The sequence below is a fragment of the Bubalus kerabau genome, chromosome 1, assembly GCF_029407905.1.
Source record: "Bubalus kerabau isolate K-KA32 ecotype Philippines breed swamp buffalo chromosome 1, PCC_UOA_SB_1v2, whole genome shotgun sequence".
In the NCBI taxonomy this organism is placed as follows: Eukaryota; Metazoa; Chordata; class Mammalia; order Artiodactyla; family Bovidae; genus Bubalus; species Bubalus kerabau.
Genome location: NC_073624.1, coordinates 128,612,435 through 128,633,336, shown reverse-complemented (window position 1 = coordinate 128,633,336; position 20,902 = coordinate 128,612,435). Strand labels below are relative to the sequence as shown.

The 20,902-nt window shown below is 43.5% G+C and overlaps 1 protein-coding gene across 5 annotated transcripts in view; it reads left to right on the top strand.

The window, feature by feature from the left end:
* SIPA1L2 (signal induced proliferation associated 1 like 2) overlaps window positions 1-20,902 on the top strand; it is a 249,552-nt gene that overhangs the window by 124,600 nt on the left and 104,050 nt on the right. For all 5 annotated transcript variants that reach the window (XM_055588324.1, XM_055588305.1, XM_055588315.1 and 2 more), the window contains exon 3: window positions 3,920-5,635. In XM_055588324.1, the coding sequence (XP_055444299.1) occupies window positions 4,159-5,635 (1,477 nt within the window). In that variant the 5' untranslated portion in view covers window positions 3,920-4,158. The remainder of the gene's footprint in view (window positions 1-3,919; window positions 5,636-20,902) is intronic.

Sequence of the window (20,902 nt, the reverse complement as noted above, 5' to 3'; positions counted from 1 at the left end):
TAAAAAGTGAAAGTGAAGTCGCTCAGTTGTGTCCGACTCTCAGCGACCAGGCAAGAGTACTGGAGTGGGTTGCCATTGCCTTCTCCGAGATTTGAGCACAGAGAATTATAAATATTTGATCAGTACAAAGAACAGAGTTGCGTGCAGGTGTTTGCAGGATGCTTCCTGGATCACACCTTCATGGCTTTCAGGTACTTGCTACTAAGAGTGTGAATCCCTGTCTTTTAGAAACGTCTCAACTGCATGCTGTATGAAAACAGGAAGAAGGCTAGAACTAGGGAAAAAGCTAAAAATAATGAGAAACAGAGAGGTCTTGTGTTTCAGGCTCCTATAAGCCAGACAGCTTGATCCGGAACCCTTCCTTTTTCATCTGTGGGGTAAAAGACATGCAGGGCTGGTTCACTGGTATAGCGTGTCCTGTGTATGTTCACACACTTGTGCCTGGCTCTGTCTCCCTCTCACCCAGAGTGAGAAATCCAGATTCTGGATTGTTCCAGAGGTCACTCCAGCTCATGCTTTGACTTTTCATTCTCTCCATTGTTTTCTCCCTGCTCTTCACCCCCTTCAGTGCCTTTGCCATTCTGTCTGTCTTGACATCTGCTTTTCAAAGACACTGGTTTCAGTTCTTCCCCATGAACCACAGTACTTTTATAATTACATGATATAACGATTTCTCACTTAGCTTACTGAAAAACAAATGCTGTCATTGTTTTGAGGTGTTTTATTTTTATCACAGTGTTAAAATATATGACTATTTTAGTAATACTCTTAAAAGAAAGGTGCCCTCTATAGTTCTGTCATTAGAGATTCATTTGGGGAGCTACGGCAAGCTGGAAAATGTGGCCAGGAGTACAAGGTGGCAGGAAGGGATTGGCAGGAGTTCTGCTGCAGCTTTAGATTAAGTGTATTATTCAGTTACTCTGTCAGGAACTATTTGGCTTTGAGCACTTTGAGTTGTTAGTGGCAAATGTGAAACGTGTTGTGTGTGCTGTGTGTGTGCTCACTCACTCAGTCGTGTCCAGCTCTTTGCCGCGCTGTGGACTGTAACCCGCCAGGCTCCTCTGTCCATGGAATTCTTCAGGCAGGAATACTGGAGTGGGTTGCCATTTCCTGCTCCAGGGGATCTTCCCAACTGAGGGATTAAACCTATGTTTCCTGCATTATAGGCGGGTTCTTTACCACTGAGCCACCAGGGAAACCCAAATGGGAGAATAAAGGGGTGGTGATATTTCTGTCCTCTTCAGTGGTAATCACGTTGTTTAAATTTTCCATTCTTGGATCAGTTTAGGGAGCTTGTATTTTGCCAGGAAATCTTAGTTTCTTCTGTGTTTCTAAATTTGTTACTGTAGAGTTGTTTGTGGTATAATTGTTTTCATTTAGTTTATTTCACTTAGACATGTGTGTGTGTGATCATGTCTCCTCTCTCATTTCCAAACTTGTGTAACATTATTCTTTCTTCCCCTTATTTCACATTTGGGAAGGAGTGTATCCATTTTCTTACTCTTCAAAAAAAGCTTGGGGGAGAATGGATACATGTATATGTATGGCTGAGTCCCTTTGATGTTCACCTGAAACCACCACAAAATTGTTAATTGGCTGGACCCCAGTACAAAATGTTTTCGGTGTTAAAAAAATTAAAATTAAAAAAATAAAGATTAAAAAAAAAATCCCCCCTTTGGATGTGTCTGTTTTTTCTATCCCCATTCCATTAATTTCAACTTTTATCTTTTTTCATTCCTTCTCTCCTGGTTTCTTTTGGTGCATTTTGTTATTGTTGAGGTGGTGAGCACTTAGTTCCTGATTGTATTTCTAGAAACATCACAGTTCGGTGCTTGGAACTGGATCCTTAGTAGGGCATGGTTCTTTCTTCTGTAGCAGGGATACAGATTAGTAGTAGATAATGAAAAGGAGGGTCACATTAATGGCTCTAGAATTCACATAGCTCTGTGCCAACCGTTAGACGTCATTCTTACCCTTTCAGATTCTGTTGAGTGTTCAGTAGGCCGCGGACTTATCAATAGAATGCATACATCACGTAGACGCCTGCTACAGTGAATCAAATACCATTTCAGCAGAGAGCTAACAGGCCAGAAGTTGTTTTCTTTCACTTCTCAGTTGTCATTTTTTCAGTTTCCAGGAAAGGATTTGGTGATAATCTGAATTATAGAGGGCATAACTATAATTCAGAATCATCTGTGGTTCTTTGAAATATAATACTTGTAAATGAAATAGATAAGATGCTTTCAGCTCTGGTCCCTCTCTGAGCACCCTGGGCAGACCCCGGGCTGTTGAATCCATGGAAAGCATCTGTCTGCTCACTACCCCTTGGTTTCCCCATTCTAGAATATCATTATTCCCTCAGTTATGAAGTTGCCCTGGGTGCAGACAGCATGTTGTCATGCCCACTCTAACTTATTATTATTTTTCTCCAATGGAGAAGAAAGCAAGCTGCCATCATAATATCTGCTATTTCTGGAGATCACCACATGGTCATCAGAAAGTCATTAAGAACCCATTGGAATGAGTCCTTATACTGTTTAGCTATTCGGAATTTTAACATTACTCCTGACTGAACTACAGTTGTTTTTTATGCTTTGGTGAAGGCTGAGGGAAAGCAGCTAGCTATATTATGCCTTTATTCTCGTCATTGTTTTCAGAAGAAGTAAAATCATTCTTTTTTTTTTATTCCTTATCCAGCAGCAAGATACCTTGACAGCCATGAGTTCAGGAAATATGTAATACCTGGAAAATATTTTTGTTTAATTAAAAACAGAATAAATTGAAAAATTACTTATAATTAAAGAGGAGAGTTAATGAGGTCAAGTTTTCTACTGGCCACAAAGGTGAATCATGTTTTAAATCTCTAAGCTTCTATTTTCCCCCACACATTTGTCAAGTTGCTATTGGCATAATGAACTAGAAAGTTGTACTTGTTTAGGCACCAGATTCTTTTTTTCTTCCTTAACATTTTATTTTATATTGCAGTATAGTTGATCAACAATGTTGTGATAGTTTCAGATGGGCAGCAAATACCATTTTCGCAGAGAACTATCAGGCCAGAAGTTGTTTTCTTTCATTTCTCAGTGGTCATTTTTTCTGTTTCTAGGAACAGATTTGGTGATAATCTAAATTATAAAGAAATGAATACATGTATTACATTACATATATTACATACATGCCATATATATACGTGTATCCATTCTCCCCTAAACTCCCCGCCCATCCATGCTGTCACTTGACATTGAGCAGAGTTCTCCGTGCTGTACAGTAGATTAAGAATCTGACACCAGATTCTTAGAAACTCCTCACTGTCAGGAGGGTCTCTGTGAGTTCCTATCTGCTTGCAAGAAAACATTCTGAAAACTCATTGTTAATGCCTGATACTGACCTTTTTGCTGCTGGACCTTTTGAGTTTACCTATTTCAGTTTTAAGAATACTCAAACAATGGCATTACCGTTGTGTTACTCTTGTAACTAATTGAAATGTTGCTTGGTTAACTGAGTTAAGCCCAGCTACATCATTCAATAATGTTGATATGGAGATGAAGGGCGTAGCTCCTGGCTTAGGGGAGCTTCCAGTTCACTAGTGGAGGAAACTGATCGGTAAACCAGAAGAGTGTAAGAGAAACTGCTGTGGCAGTGTGGATGCAGGTGTCATGGAAACAGAAGAAGCACTCTTTGCTCAGATGTGGGCCCATGGTGGGAGGGTGCTGCTTGACTGTGTGATGTAAATTCTAGGCTGCCAAGTAGAGTGAGAGGGCAGAGTGTTTGGGGAAAAGAGGAGCATGATGTGGAACCATGCAACTTGCTGACAGTTGGGGGGGAACTGGAGAGAAGGGCAGATAAGAAGCTGTATGGGGAATGGGTTGAACTTGAGCTGCAGTGATTGTTAATGGCTATTTTCTGTTTTTTAATTCAGGTGAAGGAAGCACTCCTGGCCAGTTGTCTTAAGGAATGCTGTTGGAGAGGATGGAGGTGTACAAAATTATTACAGACTGAGAAGCAAGTTGGTTTTGGGGGAACCATACTCTGAGGATGTTGTTTGCTTTTGGTTAACAAGAGGAAATCCAACTTTAGAAGAAGCCTTTGTAAATAACAATGTAATTAGATCTGTAGCAGTCTTTCTGGTGGGACTTGGAGCTCCTTGCCTTGGCAGACATGAGTGACCCCAGGCAGTCACAAGAAGAAAAGCACAAGCTCGGCAGAGCCTCTTCGAAGTTCAAGGATCCTCCCAGAATCATGCAGTCAGATGATTATTTTGCTCGAAAATTTAAAGCCATCAATGGCAACATGGGACCCACCACTTCTTTAACTGCCTCCAGTTCCAATGAGAGTGGTGGCCCAGCTAATGGTACCCCGGCCATGCCCAAGATGGGTGTGAGAGCAAGGGTGTCTGAGTGGCCTCCTAAAAAGGACTGCTCCAAGGAGCTGACTTGCAAGACCTTGTGGGAAAGCCGGTCCCAGACCAGCTATGAAAGTGTCACGTCCATTATACACAATGGGCAGAATGGTGGGAGCGAGGGCCAGCAGGAGGAGCCGCTCGATCTGGACTTCATGGAGGCAAAGTATACCATTGGGGACATCTTTGTGCACTCCCCACAAAGAGGACTGCACCCCATAAGACAGAGAAGCAATAGTGATGTTACCATCAGTGACATCGATGCAGAAGACGTCTTAGACCAAAATGCAGTGAACCCCAATACAGGGGCTGCCCTGCATAGGGAGTACGGAAGCACGTCGTCCATCGACCGGCAGGGCTTGTCGGGGGAGAACTTTTTTGCTATGCTTCGAGGGTATCGGCTGGAGAACTATGACCACAAGGCCATGGCCCCTTTCGGGTTTCCCGAGTTCTTCCCCTGCGACCCAGCAATCTCCCCCAGCCTTCACGCCGCAGCACAGATTTCTAGAGGCGAGTTCGTACGCATCTCAGGATTAGACTATATGGACAGCGCCCTCCTCCTGGGGAGAGACAGGGACAAGCCTTTCAAACGGAGGTTGAAGTCAGAGTCAGTGGAAACGTCCCTCTTCCGCAAGCTGCGGGCTGTGAAAAGCGAACATGAGACATTCAAGTTCGCCTGCGAGCTGGAAGATGGGCGTCTTGAGAGGGGGGTCCGCCCTTGGAACTGCCAGCGCTGTTTTGCACACTATGATGTCCAGAGCATCTTGTTCAATATCAACGAAGCCATGGCCACGAGGGCGAACGTGGGCAAGAGGAAAAACATCACCACCGGGGCATCAGCGGCATCCCAAACTCAGATGCCAGCCGGCCCGCCAGGCAGCTGCGACTCCCCGCTGGGGAGCAAGGAGGACCTCAACTCCAAAGAGAACCTCGATGCCGATGAGGGTGACGGGAAGAGCAATGACCTGGTCCTCAGCTGCCCTTACTTCCGGAATGAGACAGGCGGGGAAGGTGACCGGAGGATCGCCCTGTCCAGGGCCAACTCGTCATCCTTCAGTTCTGGGGAGAGCTGCTCCTTCGAGTCTTCGCTCAGCTCTCACTGTACCAACGCAGGCGTCTCAGTCCTGGAGGTGCCCAGGGAGAACCAGCCCATCCACAGGGAGAAGGTGAAGCGCTATGTCATTGAGCACATCGACCTGGGGGCCTACTACTACCGCAAGTTCTTCTATGGCAAAGGTAAGACACACCCCCGTGTGTCCCGGGGTCCCTCCCTGGGGCCACTTGCGACGTGTGACTTTGTGTCAGATCATCACCATCAGGGGGTCTGAGGCCGTTGTCCCCTGGGCTTGAGCTTGGTCTTTATCATGGAGCCTTCATCATTGTTGGACTGATCCTTCCTTATTTAAAAAAAAAAAATTTTTTTTAACCTTTTGGCCACACTGTGAAGCATGCTGGATCTTAGTTCACCAACCAGGAATTAAACCAGTGCCCCCTGCAGTGGAGGCTCAGAAGTCCTAACCACTTATTGTTTGTTGTTCAGTCACTAAGTCATGTATGACTCTTTTGTGACCCCATGGACTGTAGCCCTCCAGGCTTCTCTGTCCATGGGATTTCCCAGGCAAGAATACTGGAGTGGGTTGTCATTTCCTTCTCCAGGGCATCTTCCTGACCCAAGGATCAAACCTGCATCTCCTGCATTGGCAGGTGGATTCTTTATCAACTGAGCCACCAGGGAAGCCCCCTAGACACTTGACTGTCAGGGAATTCCCTTATCTCTTCTTTAGAGATCCCCAGTTCCTTCCTTCACTGATTCCTGGTCCCTGATATGGAAACACCTACTGTTTCCTTCTCGCGGCCAATTTGTGAGCATCACAGACGTCAGACTCCATTTAGGTTTACTCCATTTAGGGTGTCTTCATTGATCAAGTCTATTGCTCTTTCATCCTCTGAATAGTCTTTCATACTGTGAACAATGAATAATTCTTGTTCTTTTGCCTCTAGCTTTTTCTGTATTTTTCTCCTGTGCCTTGGCTTCATCTTTTACATTTTATGTCTTCACAGCTCCTGCTGCATTGTTGTGCATATTGGAAGTGTTGAGCAAATCTTGTTGAAAGAATGTATGAATGTATAAATTAGTAGGACGGGCAGATTCAGGTTTCTTGTGTTTTTACAAATAGGCTTAAAGGTTAAGATACAAATAATTCTTTGCTATTGTTATTTTAGAAATTCTTTAAGTACGTGTAATATCTGACAATTGATGTTTGCTTTTGTTTGTATGTCCTTGAAGGATACATCCCTCAGAAGTCATGTAGTTGAGGACTTCCCTGGTGGTCCAGTGGTTAGAGCTCCATGTTTCCAGTGCCAGGGGCATGGGTTCGATCCCTGGTCAGGGCATTAAAATACTGTGTGATATTTTAGGATGTGTGGCACGACCAAAAAAAAAAGTACAAGAAATTATGTGATTCAGTCTTCAGCCTTTCAATGTGTCCTCAATTATTCCAGAGACATGAGAATCCACTCTGTGTCAGAGACCTACAGAGAAACATGTTTTACACACACATAAGTAAAACATGTGGAATCAAACACCCCGGGACTCTCACCCGACCTTCTTAGTGGGTGTGACTGCCTTCCTTTCCCCTTCCTTCACGACATACTCTTTGGGACTTCTTTTTCTGTACGAGGTTCCCTTGCCACCCCCTCCACCCTGAGATTCCCCTTAGAGCGCTGAGGTGGTGGAGGTGGCCCAGCCAGCTGGGGGAGGCTCTCCTCCTATTCCTTCCTGAGGAAATCATCCTGCCACTGGCATGAATAAGTTCGAGCTGACTGCACTCTGAATTTGTTTAGTATTGGTTTCTATCTTCAGAATGCTTGTCTGCAGTCTGACTCCAGCTATTTTGGGGTTAGGTTTGGGGTTAGGTCAGTGAATACTTACTGCCAGCATTTCATTTGCATTCCTTTGCATATCTTAGTGTAGTAAGTCTACACAATGTATACAGAGTAAAGAGCCTATGTTTTCTGTACCCAGGCTTGCCACCTTCTCATCCATTTAATGTCCTTAGGATCTGTTCCATGAGGTGATATAATTCTGACCTCAGAAGGTCACTCCATCCAAATAGTCCCTGGGGCCTTCTTAGGGACTACATGCTTACATTTATTAAATGAATAAATGAATTATTAAATGAATAATTATTAAATGAATAAATATCCCCTAATTTTGCATCAATCTAAATTTAACCGATCCATAATCACAATATTATGAAGTCATATAAATTAATGAAGTGAATGTAATGTTGATAAGCACCCATAGCTAAATGAGCAGACACTGGAATGGTGACTGGTCATATACTTTGAGTTGTTCTTGTACTGATGACGTGGTATGACTGAAATAATGTTGTCAACATGTTGGTTTCCCGACTATGTCCCCTGCACTCCCATCTCAGCCCTGGTCCCTCAGTATCACCAATGTGAGCTGTTGCCTTAGAGCCAGTGAACTCACAGAACCCTGGACCTTCTCTTTAGTCTATGCCAGAAATAAATCATGGCCCTCAGGGGCAATGCATTATAAAACTCTGCTCATGGATGCTCTCGAGGTAGAAGTGTAGTTGTTTTTGGAAAGGGATAACAGACTGGTTCCAAATAGGAAAAGGAGTACGTCAAGGCTGTATATTGTCACCCTGCTTATTTAGCTTCTATGCAGAGTACATCATGAGAAACGCTGGGCTGGAAGAAGCACAAGCTGGAATCAAGATTGCTGGGAGAAATATCAATAACCTCAGATATGCAGATGACACCACCCTTATGGCAGAAAGTGAAGAGGAACTAAAAAGCCTCTTGAGGAAAGTGAAAGAGGAGAGTGAAAAAGTTGGCTTAAAGCTCAGCATTCAGAAAACTAAGATCATGGCATCTGGTCCCATCACTTCATGGGAAATAGATGGGGAAACAGTGGAAACAGTGTCAGACTTCATTTTTGGGGGCTCCAAAATCACTGCAGATGGTGACTGCAGCCATGAAATTAAAAGACTCTTACTCCTTGGAAGGAAAGTTATGACCAACCTAGACAGCATATTCAAAAACAGAGACATTACTTTGGCAACAAAGGTCTGTCTAGTCAAGGCTATAGTTTTTCCAGTGGTCGTGTATGGATGTGAGAGTTGGACTGTGAAGAAAGTTGAACGCCAAAGAATTGATGCTTTTGAACTGTGGTGTTGGAGAAGACTCTTGAGAGTCCCTTGGACTGCAAGGAGATGCAACCAGTCCATTCTAAAGGAGATCAGCCCTGGGTGTTCTTTGGATGCTAAAGCTGAAACTCCAGTACTTTGGCCACCTCATGCGATGAGTTGACTCATTGGAAAAGACTCTGATGCTGGGAAGGATTGGGGGCAGGAGGAGAAGGGGACGACAGAGGATGAGATGGCTGGATGGCATCACTGACTCGATGGACATGAGTTTGGGTGAACTCCGGGAGTTGGTGATGGACAGGGAGGCGTGGCGTGCTGCAGTTCATGGGGTCGCAAAGAGTCGGACATGACTGAACTGAACTGAACCATGGAGAAACAGACTTCCTGCTTAAGCTCTTTTTTTTTTTTTTAATTGATGAAGCTTTGGCTGTCGATGCTAGTGATAAAATAGTCTCTTAGAATTATTATGCCCTGAAATCCTTAGGCAGTGAGTCGTGCTGGCAAATTGAGTTTAGTAAGTAGTTTTGGTGCTTCACCCTTTAAAACATCAGGATGTAAAAAAAAGGATATATATGTGTTTATGTATGATGCATATTTATACAGATAGTTACTGCTGGCATCTCATTTGCATTCCTTTGCATATCTTAGTGTAGTTAAGTCTACAGAGTGTATACAGAATAAAAAACCAATGTTTTCTGCACCCAAGGTTGCCAGCCTCTGATCCATTTAATGTCCTTAGGGTCTATTCCAAGAGATGATTTAAGTTTGCCAGATTCTGTTAATCCTCTTAACTGCTTTTTGTAGTTTTTCTCTTGAACTCTTACTGTCACTTCCTGATGATTAGAAAGAGCTGTCTGTGAGTGGCTTATTTTCTCCACTTTTTCTGATTTGCTTCTCAGGATTTTCTTGGACTTTAGAAATGACACCATTAAACTTGGTGGATTTGAGTGTGAAATGAAACATAAAAAAGAAAAAAATCTGAGCACAGAGGACCTGTGGATGAGTTGTAGATCAGCGTAGACGTGTGGCTTGAAAGCTCGGGCCTGCTGGGCTCCCCGGGCTCCCCCTGGGTCTGCGAATGAGCCAGACAGCTAAATCCTAGACTGCTCAGCAAAGCCTGCACAATGAGGGTGCCGGGCAGCCGTCACCAAGGTCCTTTGTCTTGTGTGCTGCGGTTCTGTACTGGGCACTCTGTTTACAGCTAATGGGACCTGGGGCCAGGAGGGAGCAGGAGGAGACAATCAGAGCCTGCCCAGCCCTGGTGCTCAGCTCGCTCCTGTAGCCATGGATTGTGCTTGCTTCCTCCTATATTTAGCTCTTTCCTGTGGGCCCATGAGACTTCAAAATGCAGTCAGCGACAATAGTAGCTGCTGATGCTCTGGCTGGTCTCTCTGTCCAGCCATTAAGGACTAAAGGCAGAGGCAGCAGCCTGGGTTTCTGGTGGCCAGGTGGCTAAGGCTTCCTCTGTGTGGGAATGGAGCCAGGCTTTTTCCAAGGACCACATGCTTAAAAGCATATGTCTGCCAGATAAAGTGCAATGATTGAGTTAATGATTTCCCCTCATTTTTGCATCAAGCCAGATTCATACCAGCTTCAACCATTGGAATAACCCCCAACATGTCACACATTGGAGGAACAGCATTGTTCAGGAGCAGGGGCCCCGGGCAGACTGGCCCAGATAGGGAGGGTGTTTTGCAGGTAGCTTTTTTCTTACCCCTTTCTCTTTTCCCTTTGCTCAGTTCTCTTTGGAAGAGGGCTGTCACGGAATCTTTTGACACTTTCCAGAATGCCTTTTATTTTCCTTCATGATTCTTCATTGTTCTCTGTGAAACTTCATTTTCAAAAGAATGACATGGCTCCCAGTCTCTGGGAAAGGTTTAAAGACCCAACCTCTAATAAGGTGGTGGACTCTCTACTGAGCAGTTAACATGAAATGGCTGTGTTTTGTGCCGACGTGTATTCCTGTGACACAGAGTCACCGAACGGCTTTGAATAACTTTGCAAAAGGATTTATGTAGGGGAGTGGCCTGCCATGGTGCCCTGTGGGTAGTATTGCTTGTCTGGGCAAATCCGTTTGTAGCCTTCAGTGAAGCAGCTTTTGGAAAGAGCATGGGGATTGTAGCCAGCCTGGTGAATGCTCCCTGATGTCCCTTCCTTCTACCGGTGATGACCGGGGTGCTTTGGGCTAGGCTGCTGTTCACATCATGGAACGCTAGTGAACTTATGGTTTCCTCTTGGGAACTAAGGCCTGCTGGATGGAGGGAGATTCCCGCTGTGGACTTGGTGGGAACTCCCTTTAGCTTTCCTTGGAACGCAGCAGACCCCTGGGGGCTTTGAGCCACGTAGAGCCGCTAGTGAGCAACTGGCTGTCCCCAGTGTGGCTGGAGCCACAGCCACTCGCACAGCACAGAGAGGCTGTGGATTTCTGTGTGTCCTGTGCTTTTTAGGTAGTTGTACACCTAAGAGTTGCTCCAATGAGTTCTAAAGCTGTTCAGTGCTTTAATTCAGGTCACACACACAGAGAATGACTCCAGAAGGTGAAATAAGTCACTTCGCAGTGAACAGAGGTCAAATAGAAGGATAAAACCGCACTTCTTTGATGACTCAGGAGTGAAGTGAGAAATGACAGAATTGTGTCTGAGCCTTTAGGAGCATTGTCTTGGGAGGCCACTTGTCTGGTTTAGGAACGTGTGTTTCTATGAATGTGGGGGGAAAATACTAAGATTGACAATATTTATTCTTTTTTTTGGTGGGGGTGGTTTGTTGTTGTTGTTCAGTCATTAAGTCGTGTCTGACTCTCTGCGACCCCGTGGACCGCATGGACTGCAGCACACCAGGCTCCCTGTCCTTCACTATCTCCCGTAGTTTGCTCAGATTCCTGTCCATTGAATCAGTGATACTGTCTAACCATCTCATCCTCTGCCGCCTCCTCCCTTTGCCTTCAGTCTTTCCCAGCATCGGGTGTTTCACAGTGAGTTGTCTCTTGGCATCAGGTGGCCAAAGTATTGGAGCTTCAGCTTCAGCATCAGTTCTTCCAATGAATATTCAGGGTTGATTTCCTTTAGACTTGACTGGTTTGATCTCCTTGCAGTCCAAGGGACTCTCAAGAGTCTTATCCAGTACCACGATTTGAAAGCATCAAGTCTTGGGTGCTCAGCCTTTTTTATGGTCCAACTCTCACATCTGCACACAGAAAAACCAAAGCATATCTTCACTTTTTAATATGCTCTTTTGGTTTATAATTTTTAAATGGCATATAAATGTTGTATGATCACTGTGGGAAAATAAGAAGAGGTAGAGAAGCAAAGAAAAAAGAAGGAAAACTACTCCAGTCTGTGAGAGAGAATTCCCGGGAACAGTTCCTCTTTATCCTGCTAGGCCTTTTCTTTTGCAGATAAACGTGTGTAAAGGTGTCCTTCTCCGCTGGGTGCCGTGGAGCTTGCCTTGGGTGCCCATGCTTCTTCGTGGACACTTCTGTCATTGTGTACAGAGCTGCATTAGCACGCTGAGTCATGGTCGGTGATCATCATCCCCCATGGGCGCGTGGGGAGATGCCAGGTGTTTGCCAGCCATGCCCTGGGCAGGAGAGTTAATGACTGTATTTGCTTTACTTTAAACAAAAAAGACCTATGAACTTGCCAGGAGCACAGAAATAGACATTTATGTCTCACATCTATAAACCTACTCATGTAAAACATAGTGATGAATATTCATTTTAATAATAGATCTTTACTTGAAAAGCAAGTTATTATAAAAATATTTACATTTTATAAAATTTGGAACATTATAAAAATTTAAGTCATAGCCTTCCCCTTCTCCACTTAAATGTGGGCTGTGCTCACTCACCTGTAAAGGGCAGGGTGTGTGAAGAGGGAACGAGTCTGACACACACTTCCCCAGCAGGTGATCCAGGTCAGCATCAACAGCAGTAAACCATGTGGGTGGTTTATACCCTTGATGCGATGGGAGTGGCATTTCTGTGATCTTCCTCTCCAAACACATAACCTCAGTCAGTTTAAGGAAAAACATTAAACAGATCACAGCTGAGGTACATTCTAGAAAAATCCCTGCCCAGTACTTCTCAAAACTGCCATGGTCATCAAAAAAAGGGACGTCTTAGAAACCGTTACTCTAGAGGAGCCTAAAGAGACAGGATGACAATGTCATGTGGTGTCCTAGGTGGGATCCTCAAACAGGAAAAGGACATCAGGTAAACAGTAAGAAAATCTGAGCAAACTATGGACTTCAGTTAATAGTGATATATCACTGTTGGTTCATTAATTGAACAAATAAACCAAAGTATGTAAGGTGTTAACAGCTTGAAAGCTGGGTGAGTGGTATAAGAGAACTCTCCTATCTTTGCAACTTTTCTGTAAATCAAAAAATTTTTAAATCGTTTACCTAATTTAAAAAAAATTTTGTTATAAATTCTCATGATATATTTACAATCAGAATCTTTAAAATAAGAAAGAAGAAACAAATACGGTTCTTGAGTAGCAACCCTACAGGTTTTTGTTACTTTATCCAACTGCCATAGGATTCTGCAAACTGCCGACTCCACTGTTTAAAACAGAGTGAAAACTAACAAGGCGTCCGTTTTGTACAGCCCTTCCTGTACATACTTGCCATGAGTATCTTTCTCAGGCTTGAGAGGCAGGAGGATTGTCAAGCTGCAGGATTTCCTATTTCTGCTATCTGTATTGAAATGCACAAGACATCCCCTTTAAATCTCCCCCGCCCCTTGAAATCTTCAGGTTGAGGTGAGGGACTATTTGGGATGTCCTTGGTGCTGTGGCCCCCACATCTTCACTGAACTCTCTGAAGGAGGCTTTTGTGCCCTATTCATTTCTTTCTTATGATTTTTGGTGACAAGTACAATGAAAGAAATATGTACCTTATAGAAGTCCTTCATGAGGAACTGGGTGGGTTTGACAGGGCAGACTCTGTGGTGAATGTGAAAGAGTCTCAGTTGTCCTCCTTTTCTCCCCTCTTCCTGGTTCTTAGGGGTCCTAGTGTTTATAGTTCCATCACGTGCTCCTGAATATGACAGAGAACTTCTTCGATTTCCCCTTCCCATCTTAGATTTACAAGAGTTCTTAGGTGTAGGCAGATTGGAATTCTTTTCAAAAAGGTTGGAACTTTCCAGAAAACAGTGTTCAGCTGTTTCCAAGTGCACCAGGTATCCAACAAAAGCTGTATCCATACAACAATGTAGGGTATTTCCTGGCTTTTCCAAGGTCCATTTCTGCCCATTGTAGAGTCCAAGCTTGTACAGCTTACTGCACAACAGTCTAACAAATCGAGACAAATTGTTAGGGCAAGGAATAGTGACTTCATTCAGAAACCAGTAGGCTGAGAAGACGGACTAGTGTCCTAAAGATCCATCTTAACTAGAGTTGGAATTCCGGGTGTTTTAATACTAAAAGGTGAGGGAGGGGTGTTTGGCTGTTGTAAACTTCTTGGTGGGAATCCTTTGTCCTTGCACCTGTCCAGGTTTGTCAAGTCGTGACATTCCTGTAACCCTCCAATGGGATAAATGTTATTCTCTCTAATCTCTATATGAATGGGAAAGTGTTATATCCTTAAATGTAAGAGCCTTGAGTGTGGGCTGCCCTGTATATGTCCGGCTGTAGGCAACATTCTTAACTTGTAGCAAAAGCAATAGGATACAAAGGTTAAAGTAAAAGAAACAGTACCAATATGAAATCAGATTTACTCTCACCTATTACACCTTAAGATACCAGCTCTTCAGCTTTGAAGGCCCTTCCTATGTCTGGCCCAGCCCTGGCCAGCAGATCTGTCATACCTCCAGCTGATCTTTCTAGGGTCTCTTTTCTATAAAAATCTTTAAGTTCCCTTATTTTTTTAACTGCTCTTACCCTGATCTATGTAAATTTACCCTTTTCTCTGATGCCAGTCTTTGTCATTGATGTTTTAACTGAAGAGTCATACTTGTTTTGTACATCTGCTGAATGAGCACATAGTAAGAAAGGATTCTTCTGGAATATGTGTGACTGCTAACTCGCCCCTCTTGATATTAGCTGATGGTTTTATGGCAGTGGGACTGTCTTTTTGCCAGTGGGCAGAGGCATCTGTCCACTCTTGTAGTTGGGGCCTGTGACTGGTGGGCGAAGTGCTGTATCTTTTTTTAAAAGACTTTTTATTTTGTATTGGGGTTTAGCCGATTAGCAATGTTGTGATAGTGTCAGGTGAACAGCAAAGGGATTCAGCCATAGATATACGTGTATCCATTCTCCCCCAAACTCCCATCCCTTCTAGGCTGCGAATTTGCCTATCTTGATGGAAAGAGCATAGACTGAAATCAGGCTCTTGGGTTTACATCGCAACTCAGTTTGGGGCAAATTCTTGAACTTCATTGTACCTCAGTTAATCATCTACAAAATGGGATCATTAAAAAAAACTATCTCCTATAAAGAAAGGGCTTAGAACAGTGCCTGTTACATTCTGTGCATTCTTGTCCTCCCAAGAGTTCTTAAATAAATGTAGGAGACTTTCCTCTAAAAAGGAACTATTATCCCTACCTCCGATACAGCAGTTAAAGGGCAGTATTTTATTTTAATTGTTAAAAGATGGGAAAAAAGTAGAGCGAACCAGATGAGAGAGTGGGCCCCAGGGAAAGGTATCTGGTGAAGTCTGCCACTCCATTCCAAACACATTCACTTAAGTTTCACTAATGTGGCAGTTGTGGGCATGAGGATAATTTTACATATGAAATGAACCCCATGCCTTAGTGATGCATGGCTGCATTTGCTTTGAATTTCATGCCTGGTGGCTTCTTTTTTTTCCCCCCCTTCTGGTTTTATACAGTCACTGAAGAGAATTAATAGGGAATTGGACACTATTATATTCATATGGGTGAACTGAGTACCACCTAACAATACTACTATTCTAAGATGCAAATTCCTCCTTTAGTGGACACAATCACCTCAGTTCTTAACTTCAGTTCCTGGCCAGTGCCTCCACAAACAGAGTTCCCACTGAGGTCCAGAGGGGCTCTTAGCAGGGAAGAATCACCCAGCTACAGCCGAGATTCAGCCTGTGGGTTACGGTCATATGGGTTCCATGTGGCAGATGGGGTGGGGGGGCGTGGCTGGAGAAACATACATGCTGTGCTGGGGAGGTCACAGCTCCCACCCACCGCAGCATCTTAGAATTGTATGCTAGTTCATCGTATCCATCCTTTCGCCTCAGGAGCGTTCTCAGTCAGCTACTCAGGAGTAACGCTCTCATATCTCTCTTGGATGAGGTATTAATACTCTAATATTTCTGTATAGCTTGATGAATGTGGCAGTTAACTGAGAAAACTTCCTTATATTTTGCTACTGGTGTAACAAGGAAGAAGAAATCTGCCCCCATATTAGTTTCTTCTACTTTAACCTTTGTATCCTATTGCTTTTGCTACAAATTAAAAATGTTACCCAAAGCCTGAAATATACAGGAGAGCCCATTCTGGAGATGCTAATCTTTAAGGGTATAATACTTTCTTATTCCTGTGAAGATAAAAAATTGCAGAAGAGAGAATAGCATTTGTCTTACTGGAAGTCTACAGGAACATCATGATCTGACCTATGTGGACAGCTGTAAGAACGAAGGATTCTGAACCCCCAGAAGTTTACAACTAACCACACCTCTCCCTCACCTTGCATTTAAAAGTGCTTTTCTAAACCCGTTTGGGGGAGTTTAGGACTTTTTGAGCACAAGCCTCCCATCTCCTTATGGCACTGCTGCTGCTGCTGCTGCTGCTGCTGCGTTGCTTCAGTCGTGTCCGACTCTATGTGACCCCATAGACGGCAGCCCACCAGGCTCCCCCGTCCCTGGGATTCTCCAGGCAAGAACACTGGAGTGGGTTGCCGTTTCCTTCTCCAAAGCATGAAAGTGAAAAGTGAAACTGAAGTCGCTCAGTCATGTCCGACTCTTAGCGACGCTATGGACTGCAGCCTACCAGGCTAGTCCGTCCATGGGATTTTCCAGGCAAGAGTACTGGAGTGGGGTGCCATTGCCTTCTCTGTATGGCACTGCAGTAAACCTCTGTTCCAAACTCAGAGTTTTGATTTGTTTGGCCACACTATGCTTAGGTCACATGAACTTATTTGTGGTAACACTGGTACAGTAAAGTTGGAAATTAGGGTCTTTGGAACATTAGGTCTCAGAGCACCTGCTGCTGCTGCTGCTGCTGCTGCTGCTGCTAAGTCGTGTCCGACTCCGTGCGACCCCGTAGACGGCAGCCCATCAGGTTCCTCCTGCCATGGGATTCTCCAGGCAAGAACACTGGAGTGGATTGCCATTGCCTTCTCCACCTAGAAGCTTATTAAAACCCACCGACCCTGTATTTGTTTAGATCCAAAATTTATTTCATTCTTTGCTCCTCTTAAAAAAATTAAAGGAAAGCTGGACAACTACTCCCCTCAGCAGTGGCTGGCCCTCTCAGCTTTTATGCAGAAACCCTTTCTTGCTCTTGTAGTATTTTCTTTCTCCTTCCCATTCTCATAGCAGATAATACTAAAATTTATACCTTATCAAAGGAACTCATTGGTAGCTACCTTACTTCGCAAGTTATACTTTTTATTCAAGGCTTTCTTAAAATTGTGTCTCCTAAGATACCATCCTTAAATTCAGGAGAGGTTTGCTGTCTCATCTTTAAGTTGTGTTCATTTTACTGTGTATGAGTTGATTTTTACAATTTAAATCTTTACAGTAATGTCATCACCCTTGAGTTGCCTTATTTTTTTTTTTTTAACTTTTTATTTTGTAGTGAAGTATAGCCAGTTAACAACATTGTGATAGTTTCAGGTGGGCAAAAAGGGACTCAGCCATACACATACATGCATTCTTTCTCCCCCAAACTCCCCACCCATCCAGGCTGCCACGTAACACTGAGCAGAGTTCCCTGTGCTATACAGTAGGCACTTGTGGTTATCCATGTTAAATACAGCAGTGTGTACATGTCCATCCCAAGCTCCCTAACTATCCCTGCTCCCCATCCTCCCTGCTGGCAACCGTAAGTTTGTTCACACTTGAGTTGCTTAGCATGAAGGAGCTCTAAAGCCAGACTGCCTAGCTGTGCATCCTGACTCAGTCACACGGGCTTCTGACTTTGAGCATGTCATTGACCTCTCAGCTTCAGTATTGCTTTCTGTGAAGTGGGAATACCTGCTCATGGGTATGGAGATGAATGAGTTAATTTATGTAAGGTATCCTTAATACTGTTATTTTCACTGTAATACACTGGATTTTTTAAGCTTCACTGTTGCTTTGGTTAAATTTTGGTCAGAAGAGCCTTCATATAACCAAAAAGCATCATTTTCCTCATCAAATTTCATAATTTAATCCATGAAACATTAGCAGGAAGTTTGAGGTTCCTTGAGGTTCTCTAATGACTCTTAATGTTATTATCTGTGAAAGCAGGTCCTATTGTTTTCTTCATTCATTTATGAATTTGTCATTCCTTATTTATATCTATATAACTCCTGGAACAGAGGAGGTGATTAAACAGTGGTTTGGAGGGGAAGATGACAGAAGATAGGAGTTTAGGTAGGAGTTTAGACAGCAGTCACCTGCAGCCACGGGTTTAACCCAGATAGGCAGTGAGCTGACAGTGAAATCATCAGCTGATTGTTGAAAGAACATGGAACCATTAAAGGAAAGCTTTGCTGTGTGTACTGACCAATGCAGAGGGAAAGGGCCCGACCCAGTCACTGGTGGTTCTGGTGGACTTGCTGATGGCACCGTGGCCAGGGTGAGAAACCTTGTGAGGGAGAGGCACAGGGCTTCTCTTACATGCTGGCCTCCACAGCCTGGAGCGTTGGGATCCTTGCCTCTTCAGTCCATGAGATGAGCCCAGTACATCTACTGTCCAAGATTTGACAGTGCCTGGAAACAGCCTTTGGACTAAGGTTCCACATAGCCCTTAAAAAAAAAAAAGAAAGAAAAAAAACTTCCAAATTAGAATTTTTTCTTTTCTTTACTGAACAAAGTGCACCAGAGCGATGTGCTGAATCTCCTTTCCTACACTGAAATCTTGTTAATCGATTTTTTAAAAAAATCTAGCCTTTTATTTGCATGATATGTGGATTTTCATTCAGCTTTCCCACAGTCTTTTCACAGCTTCTATTCTGCCAAGGAAGGATTTTATTTGATTCTCTCTTGCAGCAGTTTTATGGAAATCAGGTGCTTGGGATGAAGATGGGCCCCTTGGGTGAGGGGCTCATTGTCCTGTCCCCCAGAGGGCAAGGCTCTTGTGATGCACGTGAACAGGCTGAGCTGTCCTGAAAGGGACCAGGTGTCATCTGAGGGTTACCTCGGCTCCCTCCTGGAGACATAGGGAGCACCTTTCCTGCACTTATCTTCATGATATGTGGAACGCCCTATATAAAAGCTAGACAGAGTGCTCCAGTGTGCAGCAGAAGATAATCTTATTTCCTTAGAAACACATCCAGGTAACCTGCTTTATTCCTTGGTGAAACTGAAAGTACAGAGAGATTCCTTACAAAATAGCTGCAGGGACTCAGAACTGGTGAGTCCAAAGGTGCCGTGGTTGTGCCTAGCCGAAAAGTCACCTCTGCTTGCGCTCAGAAGCGTGTGTCTGCACTGCTGTATTCAAAATGGATAAACGACAGTGTAAGTATCGCACACGGAGCCCTCCTCAGTGTTACGTGCCAGCCTGGATGGGACGGCGGTTTGGGGGAGAATGGATGTATGTGCACGTATGGCTGAGACCCTTTGCTCTTCACCTGAAACAACCACAACGTTGTTAATCGGCTATACCCCAATACAAAATAAAAAGTTTGAAGTCTGGGAAGAAAAAGATAGTGTGTGTCTGTGAGAGATGGAGACAAGAATCAAAAACAAGTGTGGCGCATGGCTTGGAAAGATAGACCCAAAGGAAAAAAATGGTTTTCTTACTAATTTGCCATCTTTGGTGGAAAGGGTAATATACATATTAAAAAAAAAAAAGAATTCTTGATAGAAATTACTCAGTAAAATATTATATATGCCACTGCTTTCTTTAAAAGACTATCCTGAATATAATATAACCTCTGATTACAGATTAACTTTTTGAGATTAAAAGTATGAATCTTGTTCAGTTTGACTCTTAAGCTGTGTTGGACTCAAAAATCAAAATGCCCATAATGCTGTTCATTTGATTTTTTGTTTCTCATTGAGTTTTTTGTCAGTAGGACTCCTGCCTTCAACTATAATGCTTTTCTCAGGTTATTGATGATACATGTATTATATATATATATATATATATATATATATTTTGTAGTGGGGCATTGGTGCTGAGGTTAAGAACTACCCAAGGTTATTAAGTAGGTAGTAAGTAGGAAAGCTCAGATTCAGAAACTGATTATCAGGCTCATTAGACTTATAGATGCTCATGCTAAGTCACTTCAGTCATGTCTGACTCCGGGTGTCCCATGGACTGTAGCATGCCAGGCTCCTGTGCCCATGGAAGTCTCCAGGCAAGAATACTGGAGAGAATTATAGATATTTAACAGTAAATGAATTTAGGGATGCTAGTTAAACTTGGTCATTTGTACATACATGTTCCCTTTCTCCCTTCCAAACAGCACTAAAAAACGGATGGTGAAGGAGTACAAAAAGGGTATAAAGCCACAGAGGAACAAGCTAGGAAGGTGCTACATAAGGCAAGGTATGCCAGAGTTAACTGATGAGCAGGGCGGTTCTGCAGCTTGGAGGATGACTCCTCCCCCAGCGCTGGAGGGCAGTGTGTGGCGGGGACAGGCCATCAGAAGATAGTCTACTCCACAGAGCAGGTTGGTGGAGTGAGCTGTGGTGGAGCAGCCTGCAGAGAGCTTTGGGCTGCTTCTAAGATGCTACCTGAGTAAATGCCAGCAGTGACTGCTGCTGCCCCACCCAGGCTCTGGGATTGGGTCACTGCTGCATCCCATAGCCAAGGCTTCTCCCCAGTCATGGCCTCCCCACATCCACCTAAAAATATTAGAACTAATAAGTGAAATCAGCAAAGCTTCAGAATATGAGATTAATATACAGAGATCAGTTGCTTTTCCATAGATTAGTAATGAATTACTGAAAGAGACAGTTAAAAAAAAACAATGCTATCTAAAATTTCATCTGAAAGAATAAAATATTTAGGAGTAAACTTAACTCTGAAAACTATAAAATATTGATGAAGGAAATTGAAGATTATACAAAGAAATGGAAAGATATCCTGTGCTCTTGGATTGGAAGGGTTTTGTTAAAATGGTCCTACTCTCTAAAGCAGTCTACAGATCCAATGCAGTCTTTATCAGGAGACCCATGATGTTTGTTTTTTTGTAGA